This window comes from Eptesicus fuscus, chromosome 11 (genome assembly GCF_027574615.1).
Source record: "Eptesicus fuscus isolate TK198812 chromosome 11, DD_ASM_mEF_20220401, whole genome shotgun sequence".
NCBI classification, from domain to species: Eukaryota; Metazoa; Chordata; class Mammalia; order Chiroptera; family Vespertilionidae; genus Eptesicus; species Eptesicus fuscus.
The window spans coordinates 40,028,412-40,050,295 of NC_072483.1; the positions used below are offsets into that span (position 1 = coordinate 40,028,412).

The following is a 21,884-nucleotide window of genomic DNA, read 5'->3' on the forward strand; positions in this document are numbered from 1 at the left end:
AAGAAATGCATACCTGAAAATACAACTTATATAAATTCTACATATTTTTCACACCATTAAGTAGAGTAAGGATTTTGTATGTTTAGTGGAAATGAAAAAAAAACAACAAATATAAATAAAATATGCCAAAATCGAAATCAGCAAATCTAAATTGTCAAAGTCTCTACTCTTTAAAATTAGGGGTTTGGATTTGTATTCTGTTTACGTTTTCAGGTACTACCAAAAATAAGAATTTCCTACTTATGTCCAAGAGGGTTTTGTTTTACAGATAACAGTTATGGCTGTATGCCCCTGCTTGAAGACAGTGAAGCAAGGAAGAATAATTTGACCCTTGATCAACCACTTGATAAAGTAAAATCAGGAATACCAAGAGAAAAAGAATCAAAGGTAGACTGCGCTGCTGGCTTATTCCCTAAAGAAATGAGAAATCAGGTTGCACAGCCTTCCTGAATTAGTCAGTATTCTATCATAACTTGGGTGGTCAGGAACAGGGGAGAATATTGGCAAGATTCTTTTCAACCATAACATTGCTTCTGCAAAAAGCAGCATTCAAATGCTGATACATAACGTATCTTCTTCATTTTATTTTCCTGAGGTAGATTCATCACTGAATTCTAAACAGAAGTTCTGTATATACAAATAAATGACTTAACATGATCCTAAATAGAAGTACCATTTCCAAGTAAAAAAAGGCTTAGGTTTCATATTTCCTGGTATTCTCTTTTCAGGCATTTAAGAAAGAAATAAAAAATTATGCAAAGGTAAATAGACACTGATGATTCTGGATTAAAGAATAGCATTCTGGGTTTGTTTGTTTGTTATCAATTGCCTGTGCTTCAGTTAAAAAGAAGGAAAAAAAAGCTACCTCATCAGCTTAAGCAAAAGTCTTCATTGAAGCAGAATAGGAAAGAATATTTATCTGCAAGGAGATAGGTACAGTATGTGCATGCTGTGTTGGTTAGAAAAAAACCTAATCATCCATCAATAGCAGAATGGTACATCTTTACAATAAAACACTTTAGAAAATGTAAAATAAACTTAATTTATATATTAATATGCCTAGATTTCAAAAAAATGTTGAATAAAAATGGAAACTACAAAATGACAAAGCAGGAATAATTTATGTAAATTTTTAAACATATAAAACGTTATTATAATTGTTTTTAAAAACACAAATAGGTAGTAAAAGTATAAGGAGGGTACACATCTTCTTTAAAAAAATGACCACCTCTACAGTCCATGAGAAAAGAGAGTGTGACTCTGGAAAGACAATAAGGAAGCTTCAATTGTATGTATAACTTTTTTTTTTTAAAGAAATATCTCACCTGGCTCGCGTGGCTCAGTGGTTGAGCATCGACCTATGAACCGAACCAGGAGGTCACGGTTCGATTCCCAGTAAGGGCACATGCCTGGGTTGCGGGCTCAATCCCCAGTGGGGAGTGTGCAGAAGGCAGACGATCAATGATTCTGTCTCATCATTGATGTTTCTATGTCTCTCTCCCTTTCTGTCTGAAATCAATAAAAAATATATTAACAAAGAAAAAGATCTGAAGCAAACATGACAGAATGTTAACACTTGTTAAGTCAAGGTAGTGGATATATAGATGTATATTATTATCCATGCATTTCCTGAATCATTGAAATTTTATGTTTAAAAAGGAATTCTTTAAATGAGGTGAGTTGGGTTTTAGTGGGATGAGACAGCTTTTGAATAAAATGGGATCTTCTAACAAATGAGGACACTTAATATTCACAATATCAATTAAGTCAAGAGCACTATCTTTCTTTCCTTTTAATTATGTAGATTTTAGCTTTGTATGACAGGGTTATTCTTTTACTGATCCCATAACTGAGACTATCTTGTTTTTATTTAACATCAAATCTGAGAAATCTGATTTTTTTAAATATATTTTATTGATTTTTTACAGAGAGGAAGGGAGAGGGATAGAGAGTTAGAAACATCAATGAGAGAGAAACATTGATCAGCTGCCTCCTGCACACCTCCTACTGGGAATGTGCCCACAACCAAGGTACATGCCCTTGACCAGGATAGAACCCGGGGACCCTTCAGTCCACAGGCCAACGCTCTATCCACTGAGCCAAACCGGTTTCGGCGAGAAATCTGATTTTAATAATTTTCTATAAATAAAAATTTTAGAATGAGAAGTTCCCTATAGTATCTCCCAGTTCATATTTTTTAATTCAGAATCATTTTTTTATTTGAATCATTCAGCTCTCTTTACCTTCACTTCAATTTCCATTTATCTAAAGATGCTGAAAAACACAAGAAACAATGGCACTAGCATTCGTTTAGGTTTCTTTTGTAAGAGACAAAATTTAGAAACAATGATTCTGACTTTTAGGATACAATTTTATGATTTGGTTTATTATAGTACATTATAAGTCACTGAATTATAAATGCTGACATAAATTTAGTGCTTAAGTGAATAATATTTACAATCCTTTTCCTATTTCAAAGACTTCTAAATTTCATTATTTACCATTATTTTTTAATCAGAATTCTTATTTTTATTTCAGATATTATATTTCTTTGAAGATAGTAAAATATCTCTAGTTCAAATTATGTAAAAGGTATTTTTTTTAAATAGCAGTCTTGATTAAAACATAAGGGATGATGTGAAAGACTCTAAAATATGTTAGTTTATTTTAAATTGGTCATTATTTATGAAAGTTTTAGATTTAGTTTTCAGTCAATAAGTGTTCAAAGGGAACCTTCTTCAGAATTTTTTAAATTACATTTGTTTTAACTTTGTAAGATGTTTTTATCTATAATACACACACACACAACACACACACACACACACACACACACACACCCCTATGCTGGAATTAACCATAAATAACAGAAATCATGTCAGAGGTAGCTTATTTCCAAAGAATTACTGAAATTGCATCAATTGTAACTTTATTTGTGGACAGACAATAAGAGGAAACAACATTAAGCTTCAGGTAAGAAATAAATCAAAATTTAGTGAGTTCTCTTAATTATCGTTGCTGAAAGGGGAAAGATTTATGTGATACCACATATTTAATACCTTCAATATCTCATCTATTCAATCTTTACTGTAACTATTTAGTAAAAATAAAAACCAACTGTCTAATATTTTAGCTTTCTCATCTTCCTTTATATATCTAGAACCAAAGTACTAATGCATACTAGATATATAAGGGATTAAAAGAGAAGAGGAAATACATTCTAAAAGAATGAATAAGTTGGATTTATTAAATATTGAGAGCTGGCTATATAGTCATTGAACTAGTAACAGAAGGAAGCTCCTACTAACCACCCACAGTCCTTTCCTCCGCCTGTTTGGTGGGTGGCTTGAGGATTTGTTTTCTTCAGATTATTTTGTTTAGGATTTGGTTAGAATATTTGAGAGGGAGAAAGACCCATGGACATTATGGCAAATGGCAACTATTGTCACCTTGGAAAATGAGACTAGAGGAAAGAGGGATATGTTGAGGGGGAAAGAGGCCCTTTAAAAGAAAATTTTATTTGAAAGCACAAAATTTATAGTTTACTTTCTGTTCATATGAATCCTATACCAACAGCATGTAATAATTTTTTTAACTCCTAAGAAGGTATATAATCAAGACAACAGAGCATGTATCATTGGGTGCTTGCAGTTTAAAAACATTAGAGAAGTATTCAGTTTAATAAAAAACCTTTCAACTCTTGTATACCATGGCAGTTTGCACAGTCTTTCTTGTTAAGATCTGATTTTGGAAAGAGGACATTGTATTATATATCATATCATATGTTATAGAAAATACCCCAGATTTAACCCAAAACTTAACAGCTTAAAACAGCAAATACTTATTATCTCAGTTTCTATGGGTCAGAAATTTGGAGACTTAGCTGGGTGGTTCTGATTCCAGATCTCATATGATCGAAGTCAGGATGTGGGCAAAGGCTTAGTTATCTGAAGGCTTGACTATGGTTGGAGGATCTACTTTCAGGTGGCTCACTCATGTGACTGTTGTTAGGAGACCTCGCATGTGGATCTCTATTCACAACCTGGCAGCTAACTTCCTCTAAGTAAGAAAGTAAGAGATCCAAGAGAAAGAGAACAAGGAAAAAGCCACAGTGTTTTCTATGATCTGGTCTCTAAAATCACATAACCTTCCCTTCCACTTTATTCTGTTCATTAGAAATAAGTCACTAAGTGCTCCAGAGGGAAGGAAATAAGTTCCACCCCTTGAAAGGAAGATAGATATATTTTTAAAGCATCATCGGGATTGTAGATTGTGGTATAGAAGAGAGTACCAAAGATCAAAGGTGTGTTGGGGGACTAGTATTTTTTTTTAATCCTCACCCAAGGATATGTTTTTATTGATTTTTTTTAGAGAGAGAGAGAGAAACTAATATGAGAGAGAAACATCAATTGGTTGCCTCTTGTATGTGCCCAGACCAGGGATCGAACCCACAACCTTTTGGTGTGTGGTACAATGCTCCAATGAACTGAGTCACCAGGCCACAGTGGAGTGGAGGGAGACTAGTACTTAATTTACCATATGATAAATATTAATGAAAGGTAAAGGAAGTTGGCAGAATTTAATAATGAATTCAACTTCCTGAATCCTATCATTATTAATCTCAGGAAAGAAATATCATAGTTTATCATCTTAACAATTTCAAAAATTCTAATATGAAATAACCTTTCCAGAGGAGAATAGCTGAACAGTGCTTTAGAGAAGAAACTGTTACATGTTATTATTAATTATATTTATAACCAGTTTTAAAAGTTAAAAATATTTATATAGAGAAAATCAAATAATACTAAAATACATATACTTATTCTGGCAAAAACTTTTTTTTTTCTGCCAAAAACTATTATCTCTTATTTGTAGGACACCATTGTCAGAGGTGGTAACATACGTCATGATAGCAGTTATTATCTAAATAACATTTTGTATTTAATATAAATATACATTGGGCATTGTTTAATTTGCTTTTTTAAAACTAGAATTGTACCATACTGGGTCATTTGTATGATCTTAGAAATAAGTTATTTTTACCCAGCCGGCATGGCTCAGTGGATTGAGCATCATCCCATGCACCAAAAGGTTGGTTGCTGGTTCAATTCCTGGTCAGGACATATGCCCAGGTTGCGGGTTCAATCCCCAGTAGGGGTTGTGCAGGAGGCATCCCATCAATGTTTTTATCTTCTCTCCCTCTCCTTTCCTCTCTCTCTCTCTAAAAAATCAATTAAAATATTTTTTTAAAAATAAAGTGTTTTTATAATACTGCTTCTGGGAATCACTTCATTTGTCAAACTAAATACTATACTGGGTGCCTAAGGCTTGACAAAACTGTTCGCCCTCATCTTTTGGCCCCATTTTTTATTTTTGTGGCAATTATACAAAAGTCTAATGTGTTTGAATACAATAAAATATGTAGAGAGCAGTAATATAGAATACATAAAAGAATTTGGTGATCTGGTCAATTTTCTTTACTCATTTATTCAGTAATTCTCAACTGCTGTGTACCTGACACTGTCGGCCACTAGAAGAAAAAAGAGATATTGTCCCTGCCCTCTGACTTAAAATCTTGTTTTAATAACTCAAGTAGAGATTATAAAACATTGTAAAGATTTTTTCAGCTTCTAGGACCCAAGACACGAAGTAAATACAGAATGAGTTTATTTGAACTTTTTACTGTTAAATAGAGATTATGTGTTCATGTGTCCAAAGAGCTGATATTGTTTCATTTCTGATTTTTCTATACATATTTCTAATTTATTCTTTATATATGTCCTTCTTTATCTGAGTTATATGCTTTAAGCAAAACTTTTAAAATATGAAGAATGTAATTGTTACTTTAAGTTACCAGTAAGAAAGTAGGCAAATTTCTAATGTGGCTCTCAATATGATTAGATCAGCAAGCATGTGGTAGCTTTGAGGAAAGATTTTGTAGGTTTAGAGTACTACAACAGTGAAGGTAGCTGTAGAGTTGCCTTCAGTGCTGACTATAACATAAGAAAATGTGCTGTACCTGCAATTGCAAATAATATAGACACTTTAACGTTTGAAGAAAACTAATGTGTAAAAATTCACCTGCCAACAAATAAAAGATCATAGTAATGCAAAAAAAAAAAAAAATGCACCTGCCGTCACTTATACAAGAAGTATTTATTGAACCCTTCCTATTTGCCTACTCTTGCTAGTCAATGACAGGAATACAAAAATAAAAAGGAGTAAGAGATGATGCATCCCCTTTAAGGAGCTACAAATTGATTGGAGAAACAGATTTAGAGACCTAAAGCAATTAACAAGCATTTTATACAATGTGAAGTCCTAATTGTATGACGAAATTAAATACTAATTATAACTTTATAGTACAGATAAAACAAAGGACGTTATTTTTAAAATTAAAATTTTCAGTGAGCTGAAGGTAGGCTTGAGCAGGGGTTCAACATTTCAAGTAGGGAAAAGAAAATAAATTATTACTTGTTTATATCTTGGTCAGGTGTGCATAGATATGTAAACTTAAATTGTCTACAAGATTTTAATGGAAAAAAAGTTATTTCCAGACAAGAACCAAAATTATTCCAGGCTACTTTAGAGAGCATCATCTTGACTGGAAGCCAAAACAGAGGATTTTGAAAGAGCAATTTCATTAATATAACTTTTTTAAGTGACATAATCAGGGCTTCAGAGGAGACGGTGCTCCCTACTTTTTTGTATTAGTCCTTCAGTGAGAGGCATTTGTCTGTGATGCGTTACTTAAGTTATGTGTGACAGTTTCAGCAAACAGTGTATGAACTCGAACTCTGTTCTGCTTTGTGGCCTCTGTGGCTTATAAAATACTAGCCTCACAAGTCTAGGTTTTGGATGGCATCCCCATCCTTGAACTGTTGGTATTTCATGTACTCTTGACTTAGTAGCAGCTCTCATTTAGTGATCTCCGTCTGAATTTTAGGGCCCCATAGCTTTTCTCAACACTCCTTTCTCTATTGCAAGTCTCTCAAATTATATTTATTTGTTAAGTTGCTATATAAGGTACCTGGTTTTATATACATTGTGAAAGTTTTAAAATAGAATACCAATATAGGTTTATGATAAATTTATTTTTCGTCATTTGAACAAAGGTTGGAAATCAGACCATTAGTCAAGATATATAATTACTAAGTGGTTTCTGTGAGAAACTCAGATCTGGTTTACATCATTTAAACACAGTACATTTTATAAGAAAGGAACTTGAAATAAATTTGATTGCTTATGTTCATTACTCAACTTTGTAAAAAAAAAAAAAGTTCCTATATTTCTTTAATATTTGATTCTTTCTTTTCATCATCTTTTTATTCAGTAGAAATGGTGCTGTGCCCACTATACGTTGGCACATGTTAATCTAGGCTGGGGCTTATAGAAAGTTGGAGAAAACCTGTGTGTGTGTCTGTATGTGTGTGGGTGGTGGAGGGGACACTTTGCCGTCTCAGTCAGAGCAAATGTCCTGTTCCCCCTGTTGTATTTCTAGATACTGGATCGAATATACCTTCTTTTTGTATATAACACTTCTATAGTACTCCTCTTTGGAGACTAGTCTTTGTTTGTAGACTCTCTGGTAGAATAATTAGAAGGAAAAATAATTATCTTCAAACAGTTCATTGCTTAAAGTTCGAAGTTTTTTTCCAAAGTGTCATAATAAATATGTCACAATAAGAAGAAAAAAATACTGATATCCAAAGCATTTTAATACTTTCTTCTGCAGAAATTTTGTTTCCAGATATCAATTATTAATTCATTCTAACCCGTTCCTGTTCTGGGTTTTTGGTTTTTTTAATTCAATACATCATTTCAGGGTTTTTGAGGGGAGAAGAAAATGAGAAGTGGCATATCAGTTTTTTAAATCTCTTCCTGGGTTTCTAAGCAGATTTGATTATCTTTAGTATGGCTTTTCTCCCCTTAATTCCCCCAATTATTCCCTTTCTCACATATCCCATTTTTCTTTTCTTTTTTTTCTACTCTATTCCAGAGCCCACAAAAAAGAGCTTGTATATTTTATTCAGCCCAGATTTCTCTTGACCAAGGCATAAAAGGCTGTTCTCAACCTCAGTAGGTTAGGACTAGCCCTCAAAACAATCTGGTTTCTCTTATTAATATGTCATAATCTTTCATCCTAAAAAGTCCTCAAATTTTAAAATATTTGGTTTTCATTGTTATGAAATGCTTCAGCTTTGATCTGTTGTAATATTTTGTGTTTTGAGGAGGGGTTTTTTGGTGTGTCTTTTTTTGTTAAATTATATGAAGAAATTTTAGCCTCACACAGATATGTAGTTGGGAAAGGGAAGAGTATTTTAATAACCCTTGTAGAATTGTTAGGTATTCTTCTTTCATACAGCTCCAAAACTTGATAAATAGTAGTTTCTTAAGTGTTAACAGTAGTGTAACAGCCGAAACTAATGAACTTTACTGCTATGTTAAAAACCTGTGGCTTATCTTGTACTTTGAATGTATCTTTTACCTATACATGATTTTGTAGCATCATGAATTTAGTCATTTGGAAAATACTGGTTCACTGAACTATGTAAATCTTCCAAATATTGATTTATTGTAGGATATATTTAAAAATCACATTTAACATTATCACTGATCTTTTCAGAAAAGTCTTTTAAATATTGGGCAGTTGTCAAGCTTATTGTAATGGGTATAAGTTATCCATAATTTTAATTTTCACATGAAAACTTAAATTTTTTATGGACAGCAAATCTTTTCAGTTGTGTTTGGTTTCTTTTTAAGTCAGAGTCTAACTTCATTTGCTTTTTAGAAAATGTCTGCCTAACCATAGCTTGCCTATCTGTCATTCTTTCACGTAAAAATGGCATTCCATTAAAAAAAAAAGTGACTAGTTCATTTTGTGATATAAAAATTACACTAGGTGCTTTCCCCAAGACAACCCTTGTGCTTCACTGTGAAACAGAGGCCCTTGTGTATATATCCAATTTTGTCATACAATATTAAAAAGAGGTTAACTGGGGAATAAAATTCAAGAAATCTTTATAGGCTCATCAAGGACATTATTAGGTGAAACTGGCTTTTTTTCTTTTTTAACTGAGAGTATGATAGTGAAAAATACATACAAAACTACAATTTGGTACCATGGCCTTGGCACCAGCGATTTCACCATCACTTTTGCATCATCAGTATAAATGCCAACACAGTAAAAAAAAAAGGGGGGGGGGCAAGTAACATCTAATGGTATTGTGACAGTAGTTGACCCATGGGTTTCAGGGTCTAGATTTGGTTTTACTCAATGACAAGCTAATAAGTCAGTTACTGCTTCATGGATGCTGGAAGAAGACACAAGACTCCTGGATCAGAGGAAAATGTCTATTACTCATAGCACAGCAACCTGCAAGAGCATTTTATATTTGCACTAGAGGCCCAGTGCACGAAATTCGTGCACGGGAGGGCAGGGGAACCTCAGCCCAGCCTGTACCCTCTCCAATCTGGGACCCCCTCGGGAGATGTCCGACTGCTGGTTTAGGCCCAATCCCCGGATTGGGCCTAAACCGGCAGTCAGACATCCCTCTCACAACCCGGAACCACTGGCTCCTAACTGCTCACCTGCCAGCCAGCCTGATTGCCCCTAACTGCCCCTCCTGCCAGCCTGATCACCCCTAACTGCCTCTGCCTGCCGGCCTGGTCGCCCCCAACTGTCCCCCCTGCTGGCTTGGTCGCCCCACGCAGCCTGCTATTGAGTCGTTTGGTCGTCCCTCACTAACCCCCGTGCTGGCCTGGTCGCCCAGGCAGCCTGCTGGTCGTTACTGTTACTGTGATGGCATCCTGGACAATTTGCCTATTCCTCTATTATTACATAGATTGGTCTTGCCTGAGGGTGACCTGGTAGACTAGAATGGATGCTAGAACACATGGATGCTAGAACATTAAAGGAGAGGGACATTGAGCTTGGGAAACTCGCCATTTTATAACAAGCAGTAAAGTAGCCTGTTCATTATCCAAGAGGAAACATACTTCATCCTTCAGGCTTTTCCTTTACAAATGCAACCCTGAGCCCTAGCTTGTTTGGCTCAGTGGATAGAGCGTTGGCCTTCGGACTAAAGGACCTGGGTTCAATTACAATCGCGGGTACATGCCTGGGTTGTGGGCTCGATCCCCAGTGAGGGGGTGTGCAGGAGACAGCCAATCAATGTTTTTCTCTTATCATTGATGTTCCTATCTCTCTCCCTCTCCCTTCCTCTCTGAAATCAATAAAAATATATTTTTTAAAAAAACAAAACAAAAAAACAAATACAACCCTGAGAAATGTCCCTGATCTTGTATTCTTGCCATGTGCAGCAAAAATGTGCAGGGACACTCAGGACTCATGCAGATTTTCTCTTCAACAGTGGATCTCTTGAACTGATCTCAAGACCCACCCCACCCTTCCCCAAAGATTCTAGACCATATTTTGAGAACCACTGGTTTTACCAGATTATAATTTCCTGTTAGAGAAATTATGTTGTCCTTTTCTCACTAAGCTACTTGCTTTTCATCTACAGGAAATATGTCATGCTCTAAGAATACTCTAGCATTCCCTCAGGAACTCTTCTTTATCCATGGAGGTCATCAGTCCTTCTTACATTATTGCTTGCTCATCAGTCCTTCTCACATTTTTTGGATAAATAAATTGGGCGGGGAACGTCTGCGCAAAATCATTTGGTCTGGCCCTGCCAAGGCATTAGGGGTGAATTCGTTAAATGTTGGACCAAATATGGCAGGCTAATTTTTAAGTTGATAATTCTGTATGGCCCGCAAATAATGTTATAAATATCCAGATGGCCCTTGGCAAAAACAGGTTCCCCATCTCTGCTTTAAATCATGACCCTGGTTATTTAGCTATACCTACTACATTAAATCTAGAGAAAGCTCTGATTTTGACTCTAATCTGTTAAAAGAGTGTGGTACCTGATGCATTTCCAGAGGTGTTCCACAAAACCCTAGACTTTTGAAATGCTGCGTAATATGGACTCGGTGGTTGTTTTTAAAGGCACATGATGTATTATAGGATCTAAAATCAATAGTAAGAAAATCAATTAGGTTCCTTTAACCACAGAATCTCTAGATAGCACTTTTCCCATTATTGTATTTAACAACTTCTTATTGGATTTGTATTCCCCTCTAAAATATTACTAGAATTTGGCAGGGGAGTGGAAGGGTAAGCTCACTAAATTTTTATTTGCACCTGATTTGTTATGCTCTCTGAACTTCTGTGTTGCTTGTTTAATTGGTCTTGCTATGTTATGAAAGCTGACTTTTTCCCTGATTTTTCTTTTTTTTTTTTGCCAAAATGTATCTTTCTGTACACTTGATATTTTGCTCTAAGATATACACGTAGATATATCCTATAATTCTAATAAAACTAAACTGCAAAATATATTCCAGGCATTCTACATATCATTAACCTGTGATTATTTTTCCTTCCTTGATAAGTCCCTTTTGAAAAATCAAATAATTCCAAGATGGATATCCTGTTTTCTTTCTCCCATTTTGTTTATCAATAAGGGCATGATTTTTATGTTTCAATTAAGTTTTCACCTAGATAATTCCATATTGGATGGGTTTACACACACATATTTTTACTCCTAATTGCTCTCCACTATTTAACATTAAGGGCATCATGTTTTACTGTACATTTCATCCAAATAATGCTGCAGGGGGTCACTGACTTGTTCATATTCCCTGAAAGTATTACCTGGAATGTACTCTTGCTAGATGGCCAAATGGCCACAGTACATCTTGCTTTCCTTCTTGCCTCTGCTGATTAAACATTATCACCGCCGCCTCTTTTCCCATGCTGGAACCCCAGATCCCCATTTCTATCCCTAGCTCTTGCTTCTCATCTTGTCCTGTGGATGAAGTGATAACATTTTTCTAAAGCTGAATCTAAAAACTCCTCCTACTTTTTAAACAAATGTCTATTCCTTTTTAGACAAGAAGAAGATAGTAGATCTTGGTAGTTAATTGTTTTTACTACTTTCTTGACAAAATAAAAAGTTGGTAACCCTTTGTCACACCCCCAGTCTTATTTTGGATTTTACTATTCTAAGAAAGCCAACCTCAGTTTCTTTAAGGTTTTATCTTGCCTTAAGATTTTTTTTTAATATATTTTATTGATTTTTTACAGAGAGGAAGAGAGAGGGATAGACAGAAACATCGATGAGAGAGAAACATCGATCAGCTGCCTCTTGCACACCCCCTACTGGGGATGTGCCCGCAGCCAAGGTACATGCCCTTGACTGGAATCGAACCTGGGACCCTTGAGTCCACAGGCCGACGCTCTATCCACTGAGCCAAACCGGTTTCGGCATTGCCTTAAGATTTTTTGATTCTAAGCAGGATGCCTTACATTAAAAAAGGAAAATGAAGATTAGAGGTGTGTACCAGATTTGAGGAAAAGGTGATTGTATTATGTGTTAACACAGTAGATAGCAGAACAAGTGAAACTGTATTGGATCAAAAGAGAATTGAAAGGGTGAGCCTGAAGATACAGACTTTAGGGATGAATACTCCATACATTTGGTGTGAGAATGAATGATAAGAAAAGTGTATGATGAGGGAAACCGTATACCCATGTCTTAACCTTAGAGGATGCACACATTTATGACCTGGAAAGAAGGACCAATGAAAATACTAAAAGTTCAGAAGAAAACCTAAATATTACACTGGTAACAAACAAACCTCTATAAATAACAGTAATAACTCTGGACAACATACAAAAAGCAACTACCTGAGGACTTCGGAGACCGAACTTTGCACATTTTGGCAGGGAATCAAATGTAATGGCTCAGTAAATTCCCAGTTTTCTGTAGTTTTGTCCTAAGGGTGGCCTCAGTTGCAGTGGCTGCAATTCCAATAGAAAGCCCACAATTATTCTGGCTGGCAGAAGCAGGAAGCCAACTGAGCCCAGAATAACCATGGTCACCATAGAAGGAGGGAAGACCCCCAGAGAGGAGAGAGCCAGAGAAGAAAACCTAAGTTTCTGTGTTTCAACTCATCCCAAGTCTTTGGCTCTCTCCCAAACCCAGGGATGTGGGGGGCAACCTGAAACGTAAAAGGACTGAACTGAGAGATGAGCTATTGCTCTTCAAAGGAGTGGCATTTTGAAGTCTGAGGCTGACCAACTTAATTGCCTGCAAAAATAAAAACATCAACATCCGCTGGCATCATGTAACATAATGTCTCCACAGCATAATGTTAACAATGTTCAGGGTACAGTCCAAAATTATTCAACATATGGAGAGTCAAGATAATGTGACTAATTTTCAAGGGAACAGATACCAACCATGAGATGATTCAGATACTGAAATTATCAGACAAGGATTTTAAATCAGCTACTGTAAATATGCCCACTCTTCTATTTGGAGATAGGGAGTCAAGGAAGGGAGTTAAGATTTTGAGAGGATAAGATATTCCATTGTCATGCTGTCAAATGGTTAACTTTTAATAAGTTTGAGAAATACTTAGGCTATAAAATTTTGGTTAAGAAATAACTGCCAAATTGTCCCTGTCAGCAAGTGAACTGGTTTGGCAGAACTTGATAAATCTATTTAAGTTGTTTTTGGATGTAAATTTCTACTTGGACATTCTTGAGCACACAAAAAAAGGCCATACCAAAGAGTTGTTTTCCCTCAGGCAATATTTAACAGCAAAACTTGGCTTAGGACCACTCCTGAGTAAGGAATATATTTGTTGTATGACAGACAGGTTTTAGAATCTTAAATTATTCCACATCAGTTCAATGTGTAAATGTTACCATTCAAATGTGTCTACCTCACCATGCTGATAACTGTACCACTCACTTCTCTAGTAGCCAAGCCCTGTGCCTAAACAGTGATGGGCAACCTTTTGAGCTTGGTGTGTCAAACTTCGCCAAAAAACTGAGCATAACTCGGGTAGTGTGTCACTTTAAGGAAAAAACTAACTCCAAGACTCTAGTCGCAATGTTTCATCCTCAGGAGCAGCAAATGTTTCATCCTCGGCATGCGGCCGCGTGTCATCAGAAATGGCTATGCGTGTGCTGACACGCGTGTCATAGGTTCGCCATCACTGACCTAAGAAGTTAAGAGCCTTGGTTCCTATTGCAGCTACTTCAGCTACTGGACCAGTAGATAAATTATTTTACCCACTCCAAAGCCTTGTTTACTATAGCAAACTTTAAAATCAAATTAAAGTACTTAAATCACAAGATTATGTGGATTAAGTTAAATAATACATGCAGATTGCTTAAATAATATTCATTTTCATGAAGATATTTTTGTTCATGTTAATGCTATAATGAAATTTATGGTTAATGGAAAGGATTTTTCTAAATCAGTTTGTTTATTTTCTCCTTTTTATTGAACTTATTGGGGTGACACTGGTTAACAAAATTATACAGGTTTCGGGTGCACAGTTCCACAACCCATTATCCATATACCATATTGTGTTTTCACCACCCCAAGTCATGTCTCCTTCCATCACCATTTATTCCCCTATACCCTCCACATGCCTCCCTCCTTCCCCTCCCCAGGCAACAATCACCACACTTGTCCATGTCCCTCCATCCTCACCTTCCCACCCAATATCTCCCTCTCACCCCTCCCCAACTCCTGGCATCTATCAGCCTGTTCTTTATGAATCTGTCTCTATTTTTCTTGTTAGTTCATTTTAAATCTAGTGTTTGGAAAAGGGATGACAGAATTATGGGAAACCTTACTTTTTTCATTGGTCATTTAATTTATTTTCTATTTTGCACTAAAAGGTATTCCCACAATGAGATATTTCTTCCCATTGAGAAAATAAGACATATGCAAAAGGAACCTAATAACAAAGTGAATGACTCAAAGACAGATAGTGGGAAAGTATTAATCTCACTCTGCTTCAAATTAACTTCATAGAATTGAAATTATAGTAATTATGGCAGTACTGGCAAAGGATGTTAATGTTTTTTAAAAGAATATTTCATTAGAACACTAGAGGCCCGATGCATGAAATTCGTGCAAGGGGCTCGGCCCTCGCAGCCCCAGCTGCCTCAGCAGGCCCTTGCAGCCCATTGCAGCCACGGCCGGCCCTCACAGCCCCGGCTTCATCCGGAAGGTCATCTGGACAGTTGTCTGGACGGTCGTTCTGATGTTAGGTATAATTAGCATATTAGCTCTTTATTATATAGGATTGAATGATAGTTTTTGAGGGGGTTTACATTAAACCAGAATCCTGTAATGAATTTGGAAGTAATTGGGGTATTTAATTTTATTTTTGTATTGTTTATTTTCTTGCCACTTCCTTCAGGACTCTGGGGTAGATCCCATTTTGCCCTGGAATTGTTCCCAAACTGGCAGTGGATTTGCCTAGCACACTGCATCATGCAAAACAGACAAGGCTCCTAGGATTTGTGTCTTGCTTTGCTAGATTTTCAGTAATGTTAACGAGGGTGGAAGAACCGTAGATTTCACATAGCCATACATTCTTATAAATACAATTTCTTTGCATTTTTTAATTAAACTTTTGACCTCAAACTTTGTTTACCATGCTTCTATATTTATTCTTATCAAATCTCTTTTTTTTTTCCTATTTTCTACTTTAATACCTTCCCTGTCTCATCCATTTTCTCACTTTTTCACTAATTCACCATATTCAGTGCTTGACTTTAATCATAACATCCTTGTCTCGGGGTATCTAAAACTGGTAAGTATATATAGAGTAAAGCAAAAGCACGTTTACAGTTGTGAGTACATGAATCCGTTTATTTTTGTATTATTTATTAATTGTATTATTTTCCATGTGAACAACAGTAAACCTGCTTTTGCCCCTTTCTGTATTCTACCTCAGTTTCTCCTTTTAACATTTTATTCTTAGTTTAAAAAACCTAAGTGATAAGTGAATCCTTATTTTCAGTTTCTTAGTTTACATTGTTCCAAGTAAGAGCATAGTTCTTTTTTTGTTTTAAAAGTATAATTCTGGTTTGTTTGTTTTTTTAAATATATTTTATTGATTTTTTACAGAGAGGAAGGAAGAGGGATAGAGAGCTAGAAACATCGATGAGAGAGAAACATCGACCAGCTGCCTCCTGCACACCCCCTACCAGGGATGTGCCCGCAACTAATGTACATGCCCTTGACCGGAATCGAACCCGGGACCTTTCAGTCCACAGACCGATGCTCTATCCACTGAGCCAAACTGGTTTCGGCATAAAAGTATAATTCTGTTAAGCCTCATCCAGAAACAAAATCAAATACTTGCTACACTCAGGAAAATAAATATTCCTTTTGCATGCAAGAATCTCAATTAAAGTTTAAAAGCTATCTTTGATATGAACACTGGAATAAAAGTGATAGTCATCACTGTATTCAAATGTGTATCATTGAAAACTTACCACCTATATTCAGTATTAGCCTTTACAATTTAGATTTCTTTCATATGAGAGAAGATACTTCATATTAATGGGCTTAGGAAAATCTTCAGAAGTTTCATAACTCTAGTTGCTTAGAAAAAATGTGTTTCTGGATTTAAATATTTCATTTTTCCTCCAGCTTTATGTAGGTATAATTAATAAAAATTGTATATATTTACAGTGTACATGATGTTTTTATATATATTCATTATGAAATGATTATTACAATCAATCAAATATATTTGTCACTTCACATAGTTATCTTTCGTTTTTATTGCGGTGAAAACATTTAAGACTTATTCTCTTAACAAATCCAAGTATTACAATAGTAATATTAACTATAGTCGCTGTGCTGTATATTAGATCTTCAGAACTTATTTATCCCCTGAAACTGAAATTTTGTCCTCTTCGACCAACATGTAACTGTTCATCCATTCCACAAACCCTCGCAACCACTATTCTGTTGTCTACTTCTATGAATTCAACTTTTTAAATTCCACATACAAGTAAGATCATGCAGTATTTGTCTTTCTGTACCTGGCTTATTTCTCATAGCATAATATCCTTCAGGTTCATCCATGTTGTCTCAAATGACAGCTTTCTTTCTTTTTTAAAGTTGATATATTCAGCCTTATGTTCCTTTATATGTGTATGTGTATGATATCCTATTATATCTACATCTATATACAGGGGTATATACACTGAGTGGCCAGATTATTATGATCTCTGAACACATAATAATCTGGCCACTCAGTGCATATCCTATATAATAAAAGGCTAATATGCAAATTGTCCCCTTGACCAGGAGTTCAACCAGCAGGCAGGCTGGCCAACCACCCATGTCCCCTCCCCCTGATATATATATATACTGAGTGGCCAGATTATTATGCATTCAGAGATCATAATAATCTGGCCACTCAGTGTATAAATATAGAGAGAGATAGGTATATAGACATATAGATATGATTTTCTTTATTCATCCGCCAATAGACAATTAGGTTGAATATCTTGCCTATTGTGAATCATTTCTGTGTTTTTCAAATTGGCTTATAAAAGGAATAAAATACTTTCACTTTTACTGCCAAGTATTTTAAAAGCACGCATTAGGGAAAATATACATTTCTTTATTTGAGATGTTGATGTGTGTGTGTGTGTGTGTGTGTGTGTGTGTGTATGTGTGTGTGTGTATTATTGATTTGAGAGAGAGAGAGGAAGGGAGAGAGAAACAGCAATTTGTTGTTCCTCTTATTTATGCATTCATTGGTTGATTCTTGTATGTGCCCTAACCTGGGATTGAACCTGAAACCTTGGTTTATCAGGATGACACTCTAACCGAGTTACCCAGACGGGGAGATGTTGATAGCTAACAGAACCTGCACTCAAACACAAAAATATTTTCCATTGCCTTTGCATTAAGAATAAACCTGGCTTTGGCCTAATGAAATATTGGCCACTTGGGGGGTTTTTTCCTTCTTAAATATTATTGTTTATTCAAATAGCCCTTAAACATATATTTTTTATATAATATCCATCTATGAGATGGGTAAATTGATTTACATATAATAAGCTTAAATTGCTTTATATATACTAAAAATTCTCCCTATTCACATAAAAGAAAATTTAAGGAATCATTTTACAATATCTTCCAACTCTTTCAAATGGGTTTATCTTAATGATTTCGTTGAATGATTTATCCAGCGCCATACTGGAAGTGTAAATTAAAAGTACGACGTGTAAAACTCTTTCGTCAGTATTCATTCCACAGGTTCAGCATTTCCAAACTAGTACTTGGAACAGTTTATGTTAAGTATTTTAAGTTTTAGTACCTCAAGACAAATTTATTTGTGAGTGACTTAATGTTTAAAATCTCCTGAAGCATAATGTTCAAAGTTCCCTTGCTTTCTTTTTTTTTTTTTTGTAAAGTTTTAATTTTCTCTCTAAAGTGTTTTATTTTATTTTTTTTATCTTTATTATTCAGATTATTACAGATGTTCCTCTTTTTTCTCCCCATTGCTCCCCTCCACTCAGTTCCCACCCCACCCCAGGCCCTCGCCCCCCACTGTCCTCATCCATAGGTGTAAGATCTTTGTCCGATCTCTTCCCGCACACCCCAGACCAACTACTCCCGAGAATTGTCAGTCCACTCCCTTTCCATGCCCCTGATTCTATTACATTCACCAGTTCATCAGATTTTTTAGAGTCACTTGTTGATAGATATGTATTTGTTGTTACTTTGTTGTTCATAATTTTTATCTTTACCTTTTTCTTCTTCTTCCTCCTCTTCTTAAAGAATACCCATCAGCATTTCATATAATACTAGAGGCCCGTTGTAGGAAGATTCCTGCAAGAACAGGACTTCCTGCGGCCTGAACGCTACCACCAACCCCCGCCCCCCGCCCCCGCATGCACTTTCCCTCCCGCCGCTGCCTCCCTGTGCTTTCCCTTCCTTTCCGCCGCTGCTGCCCCCCACCCCATGCTTTCCCTCCCACCACCACCCCGTGTTTTCTTTCCTGCCACTGCCGCTGCCTCTGCCCCGTGCTTTCCCTCCCACTGCTGCCCACCCCCCGCCCGCACTTTCCCTCCCGCTGCCACCGCCACCCTGCTTTCTGCTTTTCCTCCTTCTTCCTTCTATGCCAGTGATGGGCAACCTTTTGAGCTTGGTGTGTCAAACTTCGCCAAAAAACTGAGCATAACTCAGGTAGTGTGTCACTTTGAGGAAAAAACTAACTCCAAGACTCTAGTCGTAAATGTTTCATCCTCAGGAGCAGCAAATGTTTCATCCTCGGCATGCGGCCACATGTCATCAGAAATGGCTACGCGTGTCAGTGCTGACCTGCGTGTCATAGGTTCGCCATCACTGCTCTACGCTGTCTTCAGTCTTCACTCCATGTCTGCGTATGCAAATTAACCGCCATCTTTGTTGGGTTAATTTGCATACTCTAATTGGCTAGTGGGCGTAGCAGAGTGATGGTCAATTTGCATGTTTCTCTTTTATTAGTGTAGATTGGTTTGGTGGTGATGAACTCCTTTAGCTTTTTCTTATCTGTGAATCTCTTTATCTGACCTTCAATTCTGAATGATAGTTTTGCTGGGTGGAATAATCTTGGTTGTAGGTTCTTGCTATTCATCACTTTGAATATTTCTTGCCACTCCTTTCTGGCCTGCATAATTTCTGCTGAGAAATCAGCTGACAGTCATATGGGTACTCTCTTGTAGGTAACTAACTGCTTTTCTCTTGCTGCTTTTAATATTCTCTCTTTGTCTTTTGCCCTTGACATTTTAATTATGTTGTGTCTTGGTGTGGTCCTCTTTGGATTCCTCTTGTTTGGGGTTCTCTGCACTTCCTGGACTTGTAAGTCTATTTCTTTCACCAGGTGGAGGAAGTTTTCTGTCATTATTTCTTCAAATAGGTTTTCAATATCTTGCTCTCTTTCTTCTTCTGGCTCCCCCATAATTTGTATGTTGGTACGCTTGAAGTTGTCCCAGAGGCTCCTTACACTATCTTAATTTTTTTGGATTCTTTTTTCTTTTTGCTTTTCTGGTTGGGTGTTTTTTGCTTCCTCGTATTTCAAATCTCTGACTTGATTCTTGGGATCCTCTAGTCTACTGTTAAATCTCTGTATATTATTCTTAATTTCAGTCAGTGTATGCTTATTTTCTGACTGGTCCTTTTCCTTTTTTTTTTTTTTTTTTTTTTGGCATTCTCACTAAGATCCTTGAAGATCTCACTAAGTTCCTCGGATTTTTCTAGAAGATTCTTGAGTAACCATATAACCATGGTTTTGAACTCTATATCCAGTATTTTGCTTTCTTCCATTTGTTTTATTTGTGACATGTTTCTTTGTCTCTGCATTTTGGCTGCTTCCTTGTGTTTGTTTCTATGTATTGGTTAGCTGCTAAGTCTCCTTGAGTTGATAGAGTGACCTTGTGTGGTAGGTGTCCTATAGGGCCCCGTGGCTCAGCCTTCCCAATCACCTGAGGTGGACACTGTTGGTGCATCCCTTTGTGGGCTGTATGCAAAGTCTTGTTGTAGTTAAGCCTTGATTGCTGTTGGTATCACTGGGAGGAATTGATCTCCAGGCCAACTGGCTGTGAGGACCAGTTGTGTCTACAATGGAAGAGCTGCTGTGCAGGAGACACCCTTGTGGGGCAGAACTTGCTTCAGAGGGGCTTTAGTGCTCACTGAGTCTGCCCCTTGAGTGTGTCACTTATGGATGTGAAGAGTTGTAATCCAGTATGGTCTCACTGTGACTACTGTGCACACCAGCTCTTGGATCTCCAAGGAGGTGCAAAGTCAGCCACTGCCTGGGGCCACCCAGCAGGAGCTACAGAGAGATCTGCAGATTGCTCCTCTTTGTATTGGGTTTGAAAGTGCCCAGATGAAGCCCAGCTGTGAAGCAAGGCAGGCTGTTGCTGGTGCGGCCTTGGGCCTTCTTTTGATAGCTTTGGGGCTCCCTGACCCAGCTGCTGCCTGTTTGACAGGTTTTAGGTTGAGAAAAGACAGGCCATTCATATGCAAAAGCCGCTGTGCACAGCTTGGGTGGGGTTTTAAATTGGGTGGAGAGAGGTCTCCAGGACTCTCCATGGCGGAGCAAACAGCAATGGCTGACAGTCAGCCCTGCACCGGGGAGGTCCCAGCACAGGAACAATGACCGTTTCGAGCACCTTCATATGAAAGAAAGCTGCCTTTGTGTCCCTGCCACGATGCCAGACAGTCCAGTTTCTCCCGTATGTGTCTGGGTCCCCCAGAGTCTCACCCGGAACTGGAGTTCAGAGCAAGTGGGAGCTTGTATCTCCCTCCTGATTAAAAAAGCAGCACACCCGAGTGCCAGCCCGTTCCACACCTCTCCACTTCCTACCGGACTCAATGCACTTTCTTCTTTACCTCTCTGGTTGTAGTACTTCCACTCAGCCAGCTTTCCTGCGGTTCTGGACAATAGTTGTTCTGTCTTTTAGTTGTAATTTTGATGTGGTTGCAAGAGGCAGCAACTACAGGTATTTACCTATGCTGCCATCTTGGTTCTCTCCCTTGCTTTCTTTTCTTTCTTTTAAATATATTTTATTTATTTTTTTCAGAGAGGAAGGGAGAGGGATAGAGAGTTAGAAACATCAATGAAAGAGAAACATCAATCAACTGCCTCCTGCACACCCCCCACTGGGGATGTGCCCGCAACCATGGTACATGCCCTTGACCAGAATCGAATCTGGGACCCTTCAGTCCTCAGGCGGACGCTCTATCCACTGAGCCAAACCGGTTAGGGCTCTCCCTTGCTTTCTTATTTGAAGTTGTAATGACTTCAACTTCCTGCAATGCAGAATCCATTTGTATAATATTGAGAGTAGAAAGGAAAATACAAGTTATCTCTTCTAATGTGTACTTCCTCTCTGGGATGCTCAACAAACTGAGAAATCTTCATTAAGATAATTTAGCATTGAAAAGAAATTCTGAGTTTCTGAAAAAGTGTTAGAGTTGCCATTGACTATACTAATC

The 21,884-nt window shown here is 37.0% G+C and overlaps 1 protein-coding gene across 3 annotated transcripts in view; it reads left to right on the forward strand.

Moving 5' to 3' along the window:
• The window catches only part of TANK (TRAF family member associated NFKB activator), a 104,376-nt gene that overhangs the window by 65,709 nt on the left and 16,783 nt on the right, over positions 1-21,884 (forward strand). For all 3 annotated transcript variants that reach the window (XM_028141109.2, XM_028141107.2, XM_028141110.2), the window contains exon 4: positions 269-387. In XM_028141109.2, coding sequence (XP_027996910.2) covers positions 269-387 — 119 coding nt within the window. The remainder of the gene's footprint in view (positions 1-268; positions 388-21,884) is intronic.